This window comes from Cupressus sempervirens, chromosome 5 (genome assembly GCF_028749045.1).
Source record: "Cupressus sempervirens isolate cs-2001-9-10 chromosome 5, ASM2874904v1, whole genome shotgun sequence".
Lineage (NCBI taxonomy): Eukaryota > Viridiplantae > Streptophyta > Pinopsida > Cupressales > Cupressaceae > Cupressus > Cupressus sempervirens.
In genome coordinates, this window is record NC_143122.1 from 890,272,776 (window position 1) to 890,294,683 (window position 21,908).

General features: G+C 35.3%; 2 protein-coding genes across 2 annotated transcripts; both read left to right on the top strand.

The window, feature by feature from the left end:
* Window positions 1–2,765: 2,765 nt before the first annotated feature.
* LOC149558782 (U3 snoRNP-associated protein-like YAOH) lies at window positions 2,766–10,983 on the top strand. Its single transcript, XM_089831042.1, has 4 exons — window positions 2,766–2,938; window positions 9,434–9,758; window positions 9,846–10,070; window positions 10,663–10,983. Exons 1-4 carry the CDS (start codon window positions 2,766–2,768, stop codon window positions 10,981–10,983), a joined length of 1,044 nt encoding a protein of 347 aa, XP_089687168.1.
* A 996-nt stretch (window positions 10,984–11,979) lies between these two features.
* On the top strand, window positions 11,980–20,755 carry LOC149558783 (U3 snoRNP-associated protein-like EMB2271). The gene is made up of 2 exons (XM_089786173.1): window positions 11,980–12,214; window positions 19,965–20,755. The coding sequence occupies exons 1-2, from the start codon at window positions 12,059–12,061 to the stop codon at window positions 20,058–20,060; spliced, it is 252 nt and encodes an 83-aa protein (XP_089642299.1). The 5' UTR covers window positions 11,980–12,058; the 3' UTR covers window positions 20,061–20,755.
* The last annotated feature ends 1,153 nt before the right edge of the window (window positions 20,756–21,908 follow it).

Below are 21,908 nucleotides of genomic sequence, written 5' to 3' on the forward strand. Positions count from 1 at the left end.
ACCCCACTTTTCCTTTATGGCGAGATGTGGTGAAGTATTTGAGATCTTTTGAGATGCATTTTAGGGATACATCTTGATAAAAATCAACAACTTTAATTTCTTGGAGAAGGATAACATCTTTTCCTCTATTCATCATAAGAAATCTTTTACTAATATATTTCCTATTAGGGGAATCAAGGGCCATGACATTCCATGACATACATTTAAAGTCCATAGGCAACCTTAAAAATCAATATCCATGAGTGTTATAAAAGCTCTTATAGAAGCTTGGGAGTTGTTTCCTTGGTATTTATTCCCTTTATTGTTATTAAAGGATTCCTTCAATCCCCCTCTCTTCTTCTTAATCACAACCTCTTAGGGGTCCAAGTATTGAATAGGGGTTTCTAAAGTGTTTCTTAACCTTTTGATCCTTTCCCTCCCCTTCTTTTTTAGAGCATTAAAAATAAAAATGCTAGGTTCATCTTGAGTGGCATTGACGAGAACAATAATGATCTCATTAATATCTTCTTTACCTAATTTTAGTGCATGAAACATCTCTTAAGGAGCATCACTTGGCTCTACCTCTTGAATCTTAATGGTACCAGGGTTAGAAGAGACATAAAGGGGAAATGCAAAAATGAAATGCTTGCAAAGGGGAGGTGGGGGAGGAAGATTCAAGATGATCACAAGGGAGAAATTAGAGAGCTTTTTCTCTTTAGCATGCATATTTTAAAGGGCTTCCAAGCCATCACAAGAAACTACAATATTAGTATCGTTGTTTAAATTCTTAACCCTACCCAAAATCCTAGATTCGTTCTTAGTCACCTTGTGGACACTTCCAACCTTGCTACCATTCTTATCTAGGACTAAGGGTGAAATGACATGTTTTTCCAAAGATGCCTAGTCCATGGAGGTAGGATTGTGGGGTGAGGAACCTTCACCTTTGGAGGATCTGTTACTAATAAACATAGGATCAAGGACCCTTGTGATTTTTTCAATAGAAAGTTTTTGAGCATTCTTAGTCCCGTGTTTAGGATGAGGATCATAGGGCTTCAAACCAATTTTTCAAGAGTTGGCCTTAAGTAGGTTTTGACCCCTAGGGAGAGTCTAGCTGGTGTACAAAGTGACAGGTTCACCTTTTCCGAGAAAGCAACTTTGAGGTGGTCAAGTTTTTTAGAAATGACCATAAAGTTTGATGGAAGATGTCTTAGAGGGGGTATGAGAAGAAAATTTAAAGGGCTATGTATTTGGAGTATTCTTGGCAAGATTATTAAGGTAAGAATTACCATTGCAAGTCTCTAATGATTTAGGGTTAGCAATAAGTTTCTTTTGATTAGTGGACAAGAGCTTCACATACGTCTTGTCCTACACAAGAAGCACACATTGATTCCTCCAAGGAATGTAACAAAACAAGAAACCAATTGATCATCCAAATCATTTCCCCCCCCTTGGCGATGTCTAGACTAGGGTTGAGAGATATAAGGACCCTTGCATTAGTATGGAGGAGAAGATAATTAGTTTTTATCAACCCTTATAACATTTATAATGAGTTAAAGAGCACGAGGTATAATATTGAACAAAAATGGAGGAATGTTTTCATTAGAGAGCCACCAAGGGCAGGATAGGGCAAAAATCTCCTCTTGTATAGGTTATGGAGACCATGAGATGACCCAAAAGTTATAGGCACCTATCCTCCAAAACTGTCTTAATACTTTTCTTTTCGCTATTATTGTTTATTGAAAACCCCAAAACAATCCTTGCTGTAACATACGAAAGCATGAAAAGTGAAAAACTAATATTTTTCCCCACACTTTATGAAGCCACTCATTTTAACAAGTTTGAGAAGGCAGATTAGTTAGTTCCTGGGTTGCTAGAAATACAATAGCGCTCTTTAATTTAGATTTTTCTACATCAATAGCCATGACCATTTGTTGGTTAGGTTTAAGCATTGGTAGGTAGTTCCTTACACCCATTGAAGTCCTTGGTAGAGGTGGATGTGGTTGATCACTACTTGTAGAAGCGTGCTCCATCTAGGATTGAGAGGGTTTCTTGTAATGCTTCCTTGAAAGACGCATGTTCGACCACCAACGATTTTTGGAGACATTGAACACTTTGATTATGGTTGGCCATTGGGAAATAAAGACCCTATAGAAAAAAAAGTTGGATAAGGAAATAAATGCTATTAATAGAAAATGACCTTCTACACACAAGGAAGGCCTACTTGAAGATCATACTCAACTTACAACCAATAGATTTCTTATTTATATGTGAAACTATTTTTAAAACTAGTTATCAAAAATTAAATGAAAACAACTTCAAATTAATCTGAAAAGTATTGTAATATGTCTACCAATATTTATATAGTTATGTAAATTTGTAAAATTTATATAGTTATGTAATATTGTGTAGTTTTCTCTTTAGGGACATTTCCTATTTTTGCCCTAGAACAATAGTTCCTATTTAGGTTGAAAACTGTATTGTATCTTAAATATTAAAAAATGATGAAATTTAATTATCATTCAACTCAATAATTCTGAAAAGAAAACTCATCTGAGTTTTCTGCTGTGTCATTGCTGATTGCAGTTCTCTTCCTTAATATTGACTTGTCTTTCACTCCTTAATAGGTCCTCATATATAATCCAAATTGCTGATCTGCTTATTCGATTTCCATTCCAAAAATGTCTTGAATGCTCCCATCTACAAATGCATTTTGCTCACCCTTGTAGCTTCCAGAGTTGGGGGACTCACACCTTTCCATAATGGGGCACTGCTTTTTAATTAGAGAAATGGCAGAAAAGCTTCTGATCTACAGCCATGGGCTGGTTGTCTGTGCAGTACATAGGCTTTTGGGCGGGGATTTTCTCTCATCTGAGCATTGTTGTTGTGTGAATATGGATATTACGACAATGTTTGTTGCAGTCTTGAACAATGTTGGTGAAGCGAAGGATATGGTTGCATTGTGTCCGAAGCTTTTCAAGAAAATTTCCTTGATGAATTAGACCATATGCAGGAGAACATTGATGAAAAGAAGATGATCGCTTTGCTAAAAGTCTACTATGTGATATGTCAATGAGGGAAGGAAGTGAAGAGATATCCCCTTTGCTGGGTGGATGGTTCTAGAATTGTGTAGCGGTGGATGGTGGCAAGATGCAATACTTTTCTGAAGAAATTGATGGACCTACTAAAGGAGTGTGGCCTGGTTGGTTGCAGAAGTAATTCATTTTGGAAGGTCTTGCTAGGGATGAGGAGAGTGTTCAGGTCAAAGATATCAGTGTTGCCTCCTCTAGTGTGGAGCTACTTGTGAAAGAGGATTTGGCCATTCATTCTAAGTGTGGCCCTGGATGCCTAGTCAAGGTTTGTGCTGCCAAGGAAATGCCTGGATGGGTTGTTGTTTAGTAGGATTTATAGAAGATGTTCGGTTGAGGGGTAGATGAATTACAGATAGAAGTAATAATCAGGACATTTTGAATACAGTCTCTTGCCCAATGATGTGATTTTTTAGATATTACTACAAGGGCGCTGCCCCTAGCCGCTATTTAATGATAAAAAATATACCAGTCAACCCTATTAAAAATTAAATTGCTTTATAATTTCTTCTAACTCTACTTTCCCTTTTAAAATAAATTTCTTCTGTTTAATTCTTGTAGATATGGTTGGCGGTGGCCTATTATAATGAATTGCCATTATATTTTATTGTATATCCTAGGTTTATTTATTAAGAACATGATCTCTAGCATGGGCATGATATATTGCAAACGTAAAGTTGTATCATATGGTTGGTTGTAGTAGTTGCCTAAATTCCTTCAGAAATATGGAAACTTTTTGTTCCTTTGAATCTGTCAAGATGAGTAATACATACAAGCATGCAATTATATAGTCATAGGCATGAAGAGTTTTCATAGTTCAAATCAAAACTGTATTCATTAAAAGGCAACTTTCAAACCTAAAACAATCCTCAAATATAGTCGCATATGATTCTATAGAGGAAAACATGCAGAAATCATACAAGAACTGTGAAATGAGGTAAAAGGGGGTAGATAAATAGTTACAGAAGTCTGTGATAGAAGTCAGCTGTAGTGCTTGATGTATAGGAGCATTGCTTGTGGAGGTAGACTTGGCCATGCTGTAGATGTCAATGTTTCACATCCAAAACATGTTGAGGCTCTCGTTAATACTAGCGGTGAGCTTTTAGCATGTGGGGAATATCTCAGCTGTGCTGTATAACACTTTTTGGTGATTTATATACGTGGGGAAATGGTGGTCATATGGGTTCTAGAAGAGCTAAATGGACATTTGGAAGGAATATCCTCATCTTCAATTTCTTGGGGACCACGACACACTGTTATAGTAATCTCTATAGGCTAGTTCTTTACATTTGGTGATGTAACATGTGTTTTGGGTTGTGGAGAGGGCCTCAAGAAATGAGCCCCCTTGCTCCATCTGATCTTGAACTTTTGGTAGAGGAATTGCCCACTTTTGGCCACACTTAAAGAACAATCCATGGTTCTTACACGAGACCAAATCAAATAGCTGGAAATGATATTTTACAAGAGTTTCGAGAGATTGCCAATTATCACATTCATAGATGTATCTATGCAAAGGGATTGACTTTCAACATTTTCTTCTCACCATGTTGGCAAAAAATGCTCAGATAAATTAATGAAGATTGAAAAGGGTACAAGTGCCTAGGTTTTGAGGTATGTGACAACTAATTGCAAAAGACGAACCTCGTAAGGGATCCATTGAAGCCCATAAGTAATTTGTGGGATGAGGTAGAGGTATCCATATCATGGATGGAATAATGGAAACCTTTAGTTGTTGATCAATCAAAGTCATTGAAGTGACTTGTAAAAGGAAAATGCATCTAATAATAGTGGATTTTAAGGGGGAGATGAAGATGGTGCATGTGTTGATTACATCTTTATCTTGACCATTATCATAATAGACAACACCAATAATTGTAGAGTAGTTGGCTTTTGGTTGAGGAGCATTATTTGTTGGTTTTCGCGAAGGATCGCTGCAAATGTACTAAGCGCTGCCAGATTGGTATTTGTGTTCCAAATGCCAGCAACCTCTAATTTATAATGAGCAAAGGCTATGAAGAGACGGGGATGCACCGGGGACTTGGGCTATGAAACTATAATTATTATGCACTATTATCATAGTAACATGGAGACACGTCCCTCCCCTTTTGCCCCACATCTCGAAGAAGGGGATGCACCAGGTACTTGGGGACTTTGTCCCCCTATCCCAAGCGACACCGTCAATTTCTGCCACCTTCACTGAGGATGGGGGGATGTCCAATGTTTACTATGTGCTGATTTGACTATTTATGTTCAATGTTCGATGTTCCAACTCAATGCAATGTTCAAGTATTGACACTTTTACATCTTTATATCTTCTATTGCAATACATCTTTTCATAACTAGCATTTTAAGTATCGTATGTATAGTATATACAACGCCCCGTCCCCTGCCACTGTCTCCCCGTTGTCCCCAAATTGAGGCCCCTCTGTAAGCCCGTCCTAGGAACTTGCCCCCCAATTCTGCCGTCCCCCCGTCCCCGAAGGCGGTGTAACTATGACTATTATAGATTGCCCGTTTACAAGAAGCAACAAACTCTTATAGTTTATAATTAATATTACAAAGTAGTTTCAAAATATTAATTGTTATTGTCTATTAATAAATATTAATAGCATAGAAGCAAAAAATGACAAAAAATCACGATTATGTGTGATTAATCATTAGTTGGCATGTGCAGTGATTCATTCTCCCAAAAATCAAGGATTTTTGGTCAACGACTTTCAACTTTTTTTGCAATTTATTAGATGATTAATTGGCAAAAAGTGACAATTTGATAAGCAAAATAATTACGGGAAACTAGCGAAAACTCTAATAGCAATTGTGATGGGAAAAACTTGCAAAAATATGACGTGTTTCTCTACGAAATTGATGCGTGGCGTTCAAGATGCAATTGGGAAAGTGGGGTTGAAAGTTTTGCGTAGTCGCGAAGTATTGTAGATTCGGGAAGTGGCATGAGAGATAGGCAATTACAAAGAAATTTTTCCTCTCTGCATTGAATATATTGTATAACTTGATTGATAATATTTCTTTTCTAACATTGATTTTGTTTATGTGAATTTCAAATATTTAAATTGTTGCAATATGAAGCAAAAGAAGATCATAACAAAGCTTCCTTATTTGTTGCAATATATCTAAAAGAGCAGGGTAACATTGTTTTTCACTATCTATTTTAGAGAAAACAAAGAACCCGTCGATAATTATATAAATCACTTTAGGCTTGTCAATTATGACATATAAGTTCTTATGATTTATGAAATTGCTCAATATTTATAACTTAAATTAAATTTATAATTCACGCAGCTCAGTCTTTATGTTCAACATATATAGAATTGTTTTGTTATATACACGTGTATGTATCACTTCACATATGTGTATGTCATGCCAACTTTGTATACAATTGTTTGTTGAGTGTATATAATGAAAGGAACTTGAGAGAGTTCTAAATAATGAATTTTCCTTCTTATCAATTGATGAGATTAAGGGGCTTCCTAATGAATGCTTCATAAGGCACAATACTTGTTAAAGGTTTTGCAAACAGGGTTTCAAGCAAAGTAGCCTTAACCTTGGACGAAACTCCATGGTTAAGCATGTCTAAGCTATAATACTAGGATGAATGACCTCTCGAGAAGTCCTAATGCTTCACCTCTACGAGCTTCACCTAGATGCAACGAGTGGTTAGTGCTCCATTCATTTTCATGAGGGATGGGCTCTTGTGAACCACTACTCACAAAACATGGGTCAACGAGTTTAACTCAAAAATTATTAGCAATATCAAAATTTAACTTATGGAAAATATCTCCAACTTATCATTTGATGAGCTTAAGGGGCTTTATAAGGAATGTTTCATAGGGTAGAACACTTGCTGAAGGTTTTGTGAATGGGGTTGCAAACAAAGTGGGCCTAACCTTGGAGGCAACTTTGTGGTTAAGTGCACTTTGAGTTGGAATAGTACTAGGATGGGTGATGTTTTGGAAAGTCCCGATGCTTCACCTCTGCTCATCACCTAGATTCAATGAGTGTTAAGTGTTCCATTCATTCTCATGAGAGATGGATTCTTGAGAACCATTACTCAAGAAACTTGGATCAATGAGTTTGACTCAAAAATTACACTGATGAATTTTGATAGAGATATCATAGTTTGACTACTTGTGGAAAATATGGCCTACTTATTATTTGATTTGTATAAGGGGCTTTCCAATAAATGGTTCATAAGGCACAACACATATTGAAGGTTATGTAAATGGGGTTGCAAGCCAAGTGGGATTAACTTTGGAGGAAACTTCGTTGTTAAACACACTTGAGCTAGACCGCTATTAGGATGGGTGACGACTTGGGAAGTCTTGGTGCTTCACTCTTTATCACTTAGATGCAATGAATGCTAATTGTTCCATTCAATCTCATAAGAGATGGGTTCTTGCGAACCACTAATGAAACTTAGGTCAATGAGTTTGACTAAAAAACTACATAGATGAATCCTGATAGTAAATATAACGATTAGATTTTCTGTGGAAAACATCTCCCACTTATCAATTGATGAGTTTAAGAGGCTTTCTAAAGAATGATTCTTAAGGTACAATCATGGTTAATTGCACTTATGCTTGGAGTAGTACTGGGATGGGTGACCTTTTGGGAAGTCCTAGTGGTTCACGTTTGTGAGCACCACTTGGATGTAATGAGTGCATAGTGTTCCATTCATTCTTATGTGAGATGGAATATTGTAAACTACTACTCATGAAACTTGGGTCAATGAGTTTGACTCAAAAACTACACAGACGAATCTTGATAGCAATATCACAAATGAATTCTACTTAAATGAATATGAAGATTTTCGTAGCTTCATTCTGATTTTGAAAAAAAAGAAAGGCCACATCATATTTTGTTGTTCAAATCATAGCTTGATTGAATTCTAAACAAACAATATCACGGTTAAAACTTTGAGTACTCCAAGTTTAAAATATATCAGGAGGTTGTGCAAGTGCTTTGAATCATTATGTATGTCCCTTTTCATCCATTCTATGGAAATGTCCTTTAATTAAAAAAGAAGCACAGTTCTTGACTGCTTTTCTTGAGTTTTTCACATTTTTTTGTCTATATCTGATTTTTGTCGATTTTTTCCAAAATTCCACTCCTCTGGTTTGCGGATTTAAAAATCCCAATCCTCTGGTTTGTGGATTTACTCCCCAAACAATTTATGCTTTTATGGGGCTCTAAACCATGAGATACTCTGCTTTGGTTATCAGTAAGTTTATACATTGCAAGTTGAAGTTATGATTTTATAGTACCTAAATTTTTGTTATAGTACTTCGCATTTTTGCAGTACTATACATTTTTTATTTTAGCTATGGCCTTAGTGGAACTTAAATTTAGGGACATTGCAGAAATTATCTTTTTGGGACAAGTTCTGCACGTTTTTCTTTTGGGTGTGGATCCAACTCTAAATGATGCCATGGATATACAGCTTAAGCTTTTGCACCAGAAATAAGTACAGTTGACTGTATGCCGTCAAATTACAATGATCTTTTAGTTATTTTTATTGGTGTCTGGAGTTCTCAACTGTATATTGGTTTAGTTGTGTATTATTGTTGATGCGACAAATAAGAGCAACTTGATGGCCTGGAGATTCAAACCTCTTGTGTTTAAATTTTTTATTATAAGAACTTTTTTTCTTGAGGTGATTCTTTGTGTTTATTTAGACCAGGGCTTTTATTTTAAAGTTTTTGAGTTTCATTCACCAGAGAATGGTTCAAACACTTAAAATTAGTAGTTATGATAATCTGAAATATTAACAGAAGATTGTTAATCTAAAAATACTTGCTTGTTTACTTGATTGTCAATGAAATATTAACAAAATACAATTTAAAGATAATTTTTTCGTAGATGTTATGATAGCTTGCTGGTGCATTTATCTTTTCTCTACTTCCAGAAAAGGCATTGTATTCAACTGAACTGCCTAGTCGTTTGATTCTGTTACATGTGTGCATACTTCATTCAAGGAACAAGTCTATGCGCATGAATGTTTATAGCTGTTTTAGTTTCTTTTTTTAATGTTTATATCATGAATTTTGAATAGCTATCCAGCCTATTGGTAATATTTTTTTTTTGCTAAAGAAATGTTGATAGTGTGGTTGGTGCTGAGTTTTGTAAAAGAGTTCAATGCATAGCCTCGTATGATGGTTTGAAGTAGTAAGTAATTGAGTGGACAATTATTCCAAATTCCAAATTTCTCTAATAAGTGCCACGGGAAATTATTGATTAGCCCTTCAAAATTTTGAAAAGAATTCATTTAGTAAATGGAAATTCAAGACAATATGTTGTGGTATGTTAGTTTGGTTCCGTATAATAAATGAATGCTAAAGGTCAATTCTCAACAGGGTTGTGAAGCCTTCCAATCAGGTAGAGTGGCGAGTTGTTAAAAGACACAAGCAGTCTGTAACAGCTGTAGCTCTAAGAGAAGATGATTCAAAGGGTTTCTCAGCATCAAAAGATGGTACTATTTTTCATTGGGATGTTGAAACAGGTGCAAGTGAGAAATATGACTGGCCTAGCAAGGAAGCCTCTACAAAAAGTTTAAATAGGAAGCAGCGCAGCAAACATATTCTATCAATGGCTATCAGTTCTGATGGCCGGTACATGGCTACTGGAGGATTAGATCGTTTTGTTCATCTATGGGATACCCGCACACGGGAACATATTCAAGTACAAATTTCATAACCTCTAGTGCTTATCCATTATTAATCTGGGCAGAGCAATCATTCAATTTTTAATCTTCTCTATTTACTACAGGCCTTTCCAGGTCACAGGGGAGCTGTGTCTTGTTTAGCTTTTCGGCAAGGTACACAGCAACTCATATCTGGATCATTTGATCGCACAATCAACTTGTGGAGTGCAGAAGACAGATTGTACATGGATACTCTCTACGGTCATCAAAGTGAAATCCTAATGGTAGATTGCTTGCGAAAAGAACGAGTTCTTTCTGTTGGACGTGATCACACATTGCGTTTATGGAAGGTATCTTTTAATGTATTGGTGGAAGGATTTAGGCACTTAGAGATATCCTGTTTCATATATAATTTTTTATATAGCAGCTCAAGTTTACATTAAAAAATAATGTCACTTCTTTTGAGGTGTTTGATGATAGTATTCTGAAATTTTTGCTATCAGTATGTGTTGTGTGTCATGAAACAAATACCAAGATCTGCTGTAATTTGCTTTGAAACTTCTTGTCTAGAAAATCTGAATGATCTTATGGTGTAGGTGCTTAGCTCATCATATCATTCTCCCAATCTAGTGTCTATATTATGGAGCATTCCCGTGGTTGTGAAAAGTTCGTTTTATCTTTCACAATATTTTACCCCTTTTTTCTAGCTTCCCTGTATAGTTTTAGTATTTTATTTGTTGACATTATATAAAATGATGGATCATTTATTACTAATGATGTTCAAGGCAGATAAACTAGAAATTCCCATCACCATCCATTCAGTGGCTTCAACTTTTATGATGAAATCTATTTATGGCCTTTTTTCTTTAGAGTGCTTGTGTGATGGTTATGGTTTACTGATTATTTAATAGATTCTCCCCAATGACTAACTTTGGTGTGCAGATTCCTGAGGAGACACAGTTAGTGTTTAGAGGACCTGTAGCATCTTTAGAATGTTGTTGTTTTGTCAACAATGAAGAGTTTATATCAGGTTCTGATGATGGAAGCATAGAACTTTGGAGCATGATGCGGAAAAAACCGGTTTTTATTGCAAAAGGTGCACATGGGCATGCGGGTATTCAACATCTCTCAGAGAATCATGGCGCTGAGGAAAAGCCAGAAGAAATGACATCATCACAAGTTAATGATGGCAATGATATTGGTAAGCAATTTGTAAATGATAATTGGAAATTTGGGTTTAATGTCATGCCACTGTTTGATTAAAATGCCAACATTGAACAAAAATAATTGATCTATTGAGAAAGGTTAAAAAAGACAACATTGAACAAAATGAATTAATTTGCATAGGAAGGTGCAATTAGCAATTATGCTAGGCAAAATAAGTGTCACAACTGCAGCTCTTCAAACTTGAAGTCTCTCTCTCTCTCTCTATACTATTCCGGAATCTCTATGGTAGATATTTTTTTAAAAATCAAGGATGAGTGGACTGTAAAGACAACCCCTGTAACTAGCCAAATTTGTTGCAAGAGAAATAATGTCATTTATTCAAAGAGATATAATTAATTGATAAATCATTGGTGCCTTTATTATACTGTTCAGTTGGAGAGAAATTGGGTTGAGAGAGAGTATTGGGTGTTTGATCATTTTGCTGCATAGATATTTACTGGTCTGAAATATGAGTAAATCTTCTGTATCAAGCGCATCTTATGATATTGTATTTGTATGTATGTGATCTGTGATAAACCAGATTTGAGTGAGTTAGTTAATCTCATTTGAAGAACTTTTATATTCTGTATCTGCATAGTTGAAGTGATTGAACTTCGTATACTACTGACTGATCGATTGTTTGGTATTGATAATCAGAAGTTTAAGAGCCCTGTGTATTTGTTTTAGCTTTCTATAAAAGGGTCTATATTTTGTGGGGCTGGATTTTCCACCCCTGAGTAGGAGGGTTTTCTCAGGATAAGTTATTGTGTCATTTGTTATCGCATTCCTGTATTCTGGTTCGAAAACATTAACAACCAGAAGTCGTAAATAACATGTGAAAGTACTAATGACTCCTTTAAACCATCTAAGCTCATTGGTAAATTATTCCTCTGATCAGGCTGACACTAACCTGCAAAGCCAACACCAATTGCATTGTAAAAAAAATCCAAAATGGAGACATTACACGACCTGCAAGTTTGGACCTTGTTACTGCTTTTTGGATGTCTATGTTTTTAACACGCTTTTGTTTTGGTTCATTTGTTTCTCTTTCTTTTCTTCTCTAGTTTATGTGTTTAAAACATTGTGTTGAATTTTTTGCTTGGATGCAGGAAATGGTAACGTAACACATAAAATGGGAAGTAGCTCTTCTGTAGAGTCCTGGGTTGGAGCTCTTGCAGTGTGTAGAGGGAGTGATCTTGCTGCATCAGGGGCTGGTGATGGAATTGTGCGATTGTGGGCTATTGAGAACAGCAGTAAAAGCCTTAAAGTTGTGCATGATATACCTTTGGTAAGAAATGAGATCACCTTTTTCTGTTCTGAAGTCAATGTCAGATGAGAAAAGGCCTAATTAAAATTTAAATAGCACCAGTGAGCATATTTTTAGTGGGAAGTTCATATTGCTGAAGTTAAATGCTAAGGTTATCTAATTCGACTCATTAAAAGATGATTGTCTTGCACTATTGCATATTGCAAATATATGTTACATTAAGGGCTTGCTTTTCTGCCTTTTTAACTTCTGATGTAAAACTTTCCTTGCATTTGAGTGCATATTGTTAAGATTATAGCTACAGTCGGATTGATTTAATCATAAGATACAATGTTGATATAATAAAGATTATATATGTATAGTGCATAGAGGATTATCAAACTACAAAAATGGAAGGTATCTGCCGGCAAAACAAACTTCATCTCAGCTATGGGAATGAAAGAAGATAAGGTATCACAATTAACCTACTACCACGTATACTCGAGTCAATGGAATATAAGGATTGACTCATCAAACAAGACTTACATTGATACCTATTATTGAGCATCCACACTATGGAAGAGAATCAGGTCTACTATCATTTGAAGACTTGTTCTACAGACCATATTTTAAATACACAGTGCAGAAACTAGAATTGAACAAAATTCTCTTCACACAAAAACCTACCATTGCTGAATTGTAAAGGAAGATGAATATTAATAGAAGTTATCTCAGAGATTCATTCGAATGCTCCAGCAATATTCTCTATTGGCAGTGTTGGTACTATAAGCATCAATGATTAGACTCAATTCAGACATCAATATATATTATCCAGTTTTCTATAGCTTAGGATGACACCTCAATCAATTAATAAAAATGATTGATAGAAATAATCAAGAAGGAAGGAATCACATAAGTCAGGTCCAGTCAGAATCAGCGACCAGTATAGAACCTCACAATTATATATCATAAAAAATCTCAGTTTCTCTTTCAGCTATCAGACAGAAATTCAACTCTAGGGTAAATTCATTAGTCGCAGATGACTATGATGGAAAAAGAGGGATTACAATTTATAAATCGAATAATATCCCATATGATTGGAATATAATCAGACAATGAATATCCAACCAGGGAATACACATGGAAGAATACATAGTCAATGGTACGAATGAAGATTCAGACTTTGTGTCTATTCAGCATATGTCAGAAACTACTGATGATCATTATATACAAATAACATGCTAACAAAGCATAAGTATCGACCCAAGGAATAATATTAAATCAACTATTTTGGGTATTTGCTGAAAGGTGAAGACACAGAAGAATTTTGTGATGCTTATTATTGATATAATCACCGAATTGGAGAAAAGGGAATCGATTCATCACTTAGAACATACGGTCAGTATTTTTGCCACATATAAACAAACAATGATGGGGGTCTCATAGGAAGTCGGTCCATTTCTTACTTAGTTGAGGAGTTTAATGAAAAATCCAAACTGATCCAAATTAACACAAGGCACTATTAAAGACTGCAATTGTATCATCCCAATCTATGATAAGTCAATAACCAAGATCGAACTAGACAGCAATCATATTTGAGGACATTGATTATTGTGAAGAAAATGGTTTGGAAATGTCATCATAACAAAAATATGGTCTCCAGTTGTATAAGAAATTGATAGCATAATTTTAGTGATAAGGAAGTATGAAATGGGAATGTTGATTCAATGAGTAAGAGTGTAAGAGTGTAACGTCTATTGTCAAAATAAGATAATTATATTATCACCCTAAACAAATTGAGAGAAAACTTACCAAAAGGAAGGGGTCATCACAGCGGTAGCTGAGATAGGAAATACGTGATCCAGTTGAACAATGTTTTGTTAATAGGGATGGTAACAATCATGTTCATCTTCAGAAGAGACAAATATCATTAAACACTTCTAGAATATATCTAACATAAAGTCAAATTTGGAAAAATCTGCATATTTGGAACAATGTTCACTATCGCACCATATGATAGAGGGGCTACATCAATATTATGGGGGGGATATGACCATTCACCATAATACTTGTATCATGCATGGAGGCTTATGATGGATTTGGGGATGTTTTCAATAGCAGTTACACATTTTCTAGACCTGTCAATCTGAAATGACTTGAACACCTCATAGTGTTACTAGAACTTTTCATGTGATACAGAGTCTCAATCCATTAATGTACCTTGCAATTTTCTCAACATCATCATCCACATGTCCAGATCTGATGTCCAATCTATAGAATTCCTCGGTATATTCTTTCACAGTCATGTCCCTTTGTTTCAAATTTTGCATCTTTCTCAATAAGCTAACTTGGTAATCAGCAGAAAGGGATTTGTTCTTTACCTTGTTCACCATCTTTGGCCAAGTTCTTATCTTCTCCTTTCCTCTCCTTTGTCTATTAGTTTGCAAGTGCTCCCACCATAATGATGCATGACCTTTCAGCCTAGTGACTGCAATCTTCACCTTTCTGTTATCAGGAGTGTTTTCATACCAAAAGAACTTCTCCATATCAGAGATCCAATCTAGCATAGTATTTGTATCCAATTTCCCATCATAAGGGACAACTTCTACAGCAGGCTTTGAATTTGCCCTAGACAATAATTGCAACAATCTTTCCTCATCTCGATCTTCTTCAGATTCTGGATTATGGTCTGGTGTTGCTGCTTCATCATCACTTACATCTTCAAGATGCGCTCCTCTCCTCTGGGCTGTCTTCACATCATCTAATCTGGGTGCAATTTGTCTTAACTGATCCAATATAGCGTTATCAACATTATTTCCTCTACCACGAACCATCTTTACAAATTAGGTTCCTGCAAGATCGTAACCCTCTGCAAGTTATAGGTCAAATCCACAGATCTGCCACCCTACAACCAGATCCAAATCAGGGTTCTACACGATCCAATCTCCACAAGGATGAACTTCGGGCTCTGATACCAACTGATGCAGGCAAGGGATGAATAACTAGGGCCAAAGGCACACCCAGCTATCAAAACCACCCTACAAGAGTTAACACAACGGAAGCAAACATGAGGAACAGCACCAAGGAGAGGGAGAACAAGGATATATTTATTGATTCATCAAATATTCAGCATACATGCCCAGCTGTAAGGCCTTTTGGGTTACGACCAATTACAAATGTACAACTTCCAGATCTTCAAATCAGCTTTTTAAATCCACATATCTCTTTTCTATTGAACTCTCCCCAAAAGTCTACCTTAACCCTAAACCTAAACACCCTACTTATACTTGCCAAAATGGCTTACGGATAATTCTAGAACATGGAGAAACCACAAGTCGGCCCTCATCAAATATAATGACTATACCAAAATTAAATGTGAGCGAAGTCGGCCCAATTGGAACTAGGCAGAATGAACTAATGTGTAGGATTATAAAGAAACCCAGGATGCTCCTGCATCACAAGTTCTCTACAATTGTATTTTTCCACCTCTCCCACTCTATTTCACTTGTTTAGGTTTGTAACTTTATCCTATTTTTCTTATGCTTTCTTATTTTCATCTTGATGATGGATAATTGAGTGTGATTTGGAACATTGATGCAAAATTATTCGACACAATTTAATCCAGAAACTCTTATAGGTAATGTTAAACTATTTTGATAATTTTGTGGATATATTACTTCAAAATAATTAAATTTATATAAGGCGATTGTAATGTTGATTTTGTTTTTTCAAATTTGTACCCTTGCATAATCTTAGTTTTATTATTACAAACCCAAATTAGAACCTTGTGACTTAGCGTCAGCTCGTTGTTATTCCATACTGGAATTGAAATTTGGATCTTTGAGCCACATATTTTCTAATTCAAACGGGCATTGATCTAGGTTTTGATCTTCTTTGTGTAGTAGCTAAATTGAGAAGTGGTCAGATCCAAGAATAACAAGCATACTTTATGCACAAGTGGGAAAGATTTCCAGTTGCTACTGATCTAGTATCTTTAGTTATATTAAAAAAACTCAAATGAAGATTTATCCAAGTTAAGGGTGCATCTTTTAGTTTAGTGTTTGGTAAACTTGCTCCATTTACAAATAATATAAAGTCCAGTTATGATTGCTTCACCTTCTTAACAACCGCTAAATTATCTCATTAATAATATATTTTTGTTGAATTCTAATGTCCCCTTTTTGAAATAGGACCTAATAATAAGTAATAATAAAATAAAATTATAAGAGAACAAAAAATAATTTATATATAAAAATTTAATAATATTAAAATATAACAATACAAAATTAAGTCAATAAAGGTTCAAAAGGCATTAAATGAAAAGTTGTGACTCCTTCAAACATGACATATATAAATAGAGAAGAGAACTTCATTAGAAAGGGGAGAGAAAGGAGTAAAAAGGGAAAGGTATGAAGAAAGGAAGAATTAATAGAAGAAAAAAAAGGAAATTAAAAGATAAGGATGTGACTCCTTCAAAGGGCAAAAGTTTTGAAGGGTTGGGACTCTTTGAAAAGGTACTAATTACGAAGGCTTGTGACTCTTTCAAAGAGGCCAATTATGAAGGGTTGTGACTCTTTTAAAGGGCATAAATGATGAAGGGTTGTTATATTAATTGATAGGCTAATGTTCTCTGCAACTTGTGGTGATCTATGATAGGGACATTACAAGATGCATCTAGTCTTGATTGAATATTCTTGCCTCTTGTGGGTTAAAAACTTAAATGATAAATTAATTACCCTAAGGGATGGATTTGGTTCTGGTTGGGCGTCCTTGCCTCCTGTGGGCCAAATGATGAATTGATTACCCCAAGGGATGGTTTTGGTCCCGATTTTATGTTATTGCCTCATGTGGCCTAAGTGGTGAATTGATTACCCTAAGAGATGGTTCTGGTCTTGGTTGGACTTTCCTACCTATTTTGTGGACCAAGTTAACTTTGGCTACATTATATTCATGTGTTCCCTCCATTTTTTTTATGTGTATGTTTTGTGTTTTAATGTTATGCTTTGTGTTTCGATATATTCACTTGTTTTCTTTGTGAATGCTCCATGTTTTCACGCATTCATGTGTATGCATCATGTTTTCAAGTGTACGATCCATGCTTTGCTTTATGTTTTTAGTTGATCTAGAAGAAGAGAATAACTAAGAGTGAACAAAAAGATATGAATTTGTGGTATGCTATCATGCAAACATTGGCATTTGCAAATTCAATTGACACCATTATGAGATGGGCTTGATCTTTTTTCTAGAAGAAGAGAGAAAAAATTCTCTCAAGCTTTGTCAAGTTTCTACTATTGATCATAATTCACTTTCAAAATAAGGGAGAGAACACATATGATAATAATTGTGCAGTGGAAGGTGGATATGGATGAGATTCCATGATCATTTAATCATTGCTTGAGGATGAGCAAATTTGGGAAGGGCATGTAACGTCCCCTTTTTGAAATAGGATTTAACATAATTAAATCAAAATATAAAAGGATAAAAATAAAATATAAAGTAATAAAATAAATATTAATATATAATATAATTAATTTTAGTTAAGTTGGTGAAGGGTCAAAAGGCATGAAATGAAAAGGTGCAACTCGATCAAACATGTGATATATAGTGGGAGGAGAACTTCATTTGAAAGGGGGAGAGAGTATAAAATGGAAGGTGTGAAGCAAGGAAGATTAATTGAAGAGGATAAATAGAAATAAGAAGAAAATAAGGAAGTGATTCCTTCAAAGTTCAAAAGTCTTGAAGGGTTGTGACTCTTTGAAAACGTGGTGATTTTGGAGGTTTGTTACTCTTTGAAAGAGGGCCAATTTTCAAGGGTTGTGACTCTTTCCAAAGGCATAATTATTAAGGGTTGTCTCATCCAAAGAGGGGTAAACCTTTGCAAAGGGAGCCACGATGAAGAGGTGTGGTTCAAGCTCACATTGCAAGATATGAAGGGGCAAGTGTTTCATTTGAGGACATTTAGGGAGAGCAATTTGGGGAATATTATATTATTCTCAAAGGCAGCATTGATAAGTGTTGACTCAATTCTAATGAAATGTGGTGACCCTTTTACCAATAAAGTATACAAGAGTTATCATTCCAAGCCAAAATGGAGGAATAACAGTAAAAGAGTGTTATGCAGATTTTGAGAGTAGACTGAGTAGAAGAATAACATTTGATAAAGGAGATTGATTTAAGAGATCAAGCTGATATGAAAAATTGGACTTTCGGTATTCATACAACTTATTTCATCTTATTTAAGTAAGAATTGCGACTCTAACTGCTAAGAATTACAACTCTAACTGCATTTTTGCTCTTGCTTCATTTTGGATTTGTGAATTCAGAGCAAACTATAAGTTGTTCTGAAAAAGGACATCACGTGAATAGTATCAATAAATATGATAATTATTTTCTTGAATCCTTTTTTAATTGTGGAAAAATATTCGATTTGATATAATATTAGTTCTGAAAGGGGACATTACATGAATGGTATCAATAAAGATGATAATTTGTTCCCGAACTCTTTTTATTAGTGCATATAGTTGGGCCATATACATTTGATCAAGAAAAATATTCAATTTGAGCAAAGATATAGGTAATACTACTAATTTTACTCATCACTAGTGTCGTTCTTTTCAAGTGATTTCATGTTTGATAATTGAGGATCTCTTGTTGCACTTGTTCCTATTCTTCTCCTTGTATTGCATCCGCTTATCTTTCATTTGGAATTGGGTGGGCTGTTTGCTGATCGATTCCTTGTCCTTTTCTCATTTCTCCCTAGGGGTGAATATTCCCCTACTTTTTTTGCACCTCCAAAAAGATTCAAGGTGATATCAAAGGTAGATTGTCCTTATATATCCAAATATCCCCCTAACAAAGTATGATTTGTATGCAATATTATTTGCAAATCTCCATTTCTACCTAATTATTGCCAGGTTTTGGGGTTTGATTTTGTTTCTTATTTCTCGAGAGACTCGGTTCTTCCAAGGCTAGCAGTTGTTTTGAATTCTTTAGCAATTCTCTTTGATTTGACCACATTTTGAGCAGTTAGGGTAGAACTCTGACAACCCTTGACTTCATCCTTTTGTATTCAGCTCCTTTCTTAGGTCCGGATTCCAATTGAATATGGCATTGTGTGGTAGGTTTAGGAAGGCACAAATGTGCACATATAACCAAAATCATTTTATGATTTTATTTTATCAGCCATTATGAAAGTGTATAGGTAATTGTCTAGTCCTACCAGGAGCAAAGAGCTCCAGTTTTAGAGTTCGGTTATACATTCTAATCCACAATTGTGTATTCAAAACATTGTGGTTAGAAGGGTCAAAGTTTGGCTCCTAATCCTTGATGTAGAATCCAGCTCGATCCATTAGCCAAGGTGTCCCTTATTGATTTTTTTTGAATCTTTGATTCACACTCAACTTGGAAGAAGCCTTTTGCAGATTTTGGACTTTCACCTCTTGCCCTTCCTCTTCTTGCCTCCTGAGACTTTCCTTCAATTGATATATTATTCTGCTTTATTGCTCCATTTTTTTGTGCTCCCAATCTTTTTGTCATTTCTCTGCATTTTTCCGCTCTCTCTCTCTCTCTCTCTCTCAGATTGATAATTAATTATATTCTTATTTTAAATTTTTGGGTCTTCAGGCTGGTACACAATCACGATTCCATTAGTATTATGTTTTATGCTATATTTCTTGTTTTGTGCATTTCATATGCTCTGAGGCTATACTTTATTTTGTTTCAAATATTAAGCCTATGTTCATGTTATGTCAGTTATCTGAATAGATGCCTTGTTGTGCTATGTGGAAAACAGACCGGATTTGTTAATTCACTTACGTTTGCACAGTCTGGACGATTTCTTATTGCTGGAGTTGGGCAGGTACGCTTTTTATTTTTATACGCAATCTGAGTTCAGTATGATTCAAAACCATTGTATTTTTTATTTTCAGCTTATATTGAAGGTTTTTATTTGTTGTTTCTATGGTGGGCAACAACAGCTCAAGGTTGAATTCTTGTCTGTTTTTGTTCTAACTTCTAATATTCAACAATCTAGAAGAATGCCAAAATTTCTAACATACATGCATTGACATTGCATTTTTTTGGTAGGAGCATTCTTCTTTAATGATAAACGTGGTCTTGCATTTATGTGGTTGCACCTAATACTTCCTATTCTCCTACTGCTGAAACATTGATTTATAAGGGGTAGTCTATTTGTTTAATTGCTAGATTAAATGTGCATCATGCCTCTATCTCCCTAGCTCAAGGTTTCTTTTCTGATAAAGATTCACGTACCCATATACCTTGTATCTTGATTTACCATTTCATTAAGCTCAAGTATTGGACGACCGTGAATGATAAATAACCTTTTTTGTGAACACAAATTCATAATTGTTTGCACAACTTGTTATTTGGTATTTTTATGAACCTTTCTCAATTGATTAAAATTTTGAATGCAATGTTGGACCATTTTTATACCTTTCTTGAGCAACAGCAACACTAGATATCTTATGGACATGCAGATATCCAAGGTAAATGCAAGTCGACCTACACGTTTAGGTGAACATGTGATGTCTGTCCCTTTTGGGATTTACTTGGATTAAGCCCAAAAATAAAAAATCAACTTCAAGATGAGAATGCATAATGCTCAGTGACATAAACTTGTAATAAAGTTGCCCACTCTAAAGATCCTAATTGGAATTATTTTTGGTTTAGGATCTGCACTTGTCAATAGTCACTAGAAACTTATATTACTACAATAAATATTAATAATCCATAATAGCTTTTTAATTACATAAATCCATATTAATATCTAATTCCACATCAATTTCATTTTGAGCAATTATATTCCAATATTTAATCATATTAGGAATGTATTAGGAATAGCTTGCATACTGCAATCCCAAGGATAATTGTTTTTGTATTCTGAGAGCATGCGCGGAGCTCACATCCATCCATCCCAGGTGGCCTACTTGATAAGACTCTCAAGCCCAAGGGCACTCAATGCCCTTGGTCCATATGTATGACAAGCGTAAGGTCTCCTCCATCCCTCAGTCCACCCTGGAGGTTGCTGTCCTTGTTCTGACTTGGGGGCATGCAACTCGCCTCAACCCATGAGAATGGCTCCAACCATCTTAGAGTGGCATACTTGATGGGGCCTCAAACTTAGGGGCACTTAATGCCTCTGGCCTACAAGCATAACAGTCATCTTGGTGGGCATGCTTGGGTCTCATGAACTTCAAAATATGTTCCTAAAGGAAATTTCTTTATCATTGCCAGCAAAATATCTCTTGATGAATTAATAGATTTATTCTCAAACAGATGTAACAAGTACACACACACACACTCACACACCCCTATGCACGCACGCACACACACAAGTTGCTGCTCTCTATTTGTATTTCCAAATTGATGTCTGTGATGATTGATTGAATGAATTCCTTTGATTTGTTGATTTGAGGTATTGGTGGATGATGATCTAAGATTGTTGATTTAGTAAAGTGATGGTTGATTGCTGGATTGTTTTTATCTTATTCACAAGATGAAGTGATGATTGATGATGATTTGATTGACCTAACTGATTGTTTGTTTGCTTGATTTCTTTAGGGATTGTTGATTGATGGATGAATGGAGGATTTGTTTTGTTGGATTTTGGAGTGATGATTGAACATTGAATGCTTGAAACGATTTCTCATTTATACTTCATTGGTGAAAGAGTCACCTCCTTTCATAAGAATTGGGTCACAACCCTTCTTTGTGC

Excerpts from the sequence above, each read along its gene's own strand:
- LOC149558782 (XM_089831042.1), top strand. The coding sequence starts at position 2,766 with ATGGCAGAAAAGCTTCTGATCTACAGCCATGGGCTGGTTGTCTGTGCA. Across the intron at positions 2,939-9,433 it reads GCGAAGGATATGGTTGCATT|GGTTGTGAAGCCTTCCAATC; the intron begins GTGTCCGAAGCT and ends AATTCTCAACAG. Across the intron at positions 10,071-10,662 it reads ACACATTGCGTTTATGGAAG|ATTCCTGAGGAGACACAGTT; the intron begins GTATCTTTTAAT and ends TTTGGTGTGCAG.
- LOC149558783 (XM_089786173.1), top strand. The coding sequence starts at position 12,059 with ATGGGAAGTAGCTCTTCTGTAGAGTCCTGGGTTGGAGCTCTTGCAGTG. Across the intron at positions 12,215-19,964 it reads TTGTGCATGATATACCTTTG|ACCGGATTTGTTAATTCACT; the intron begins GTAAGAAATGAG and ends TGTGGAAAACAG.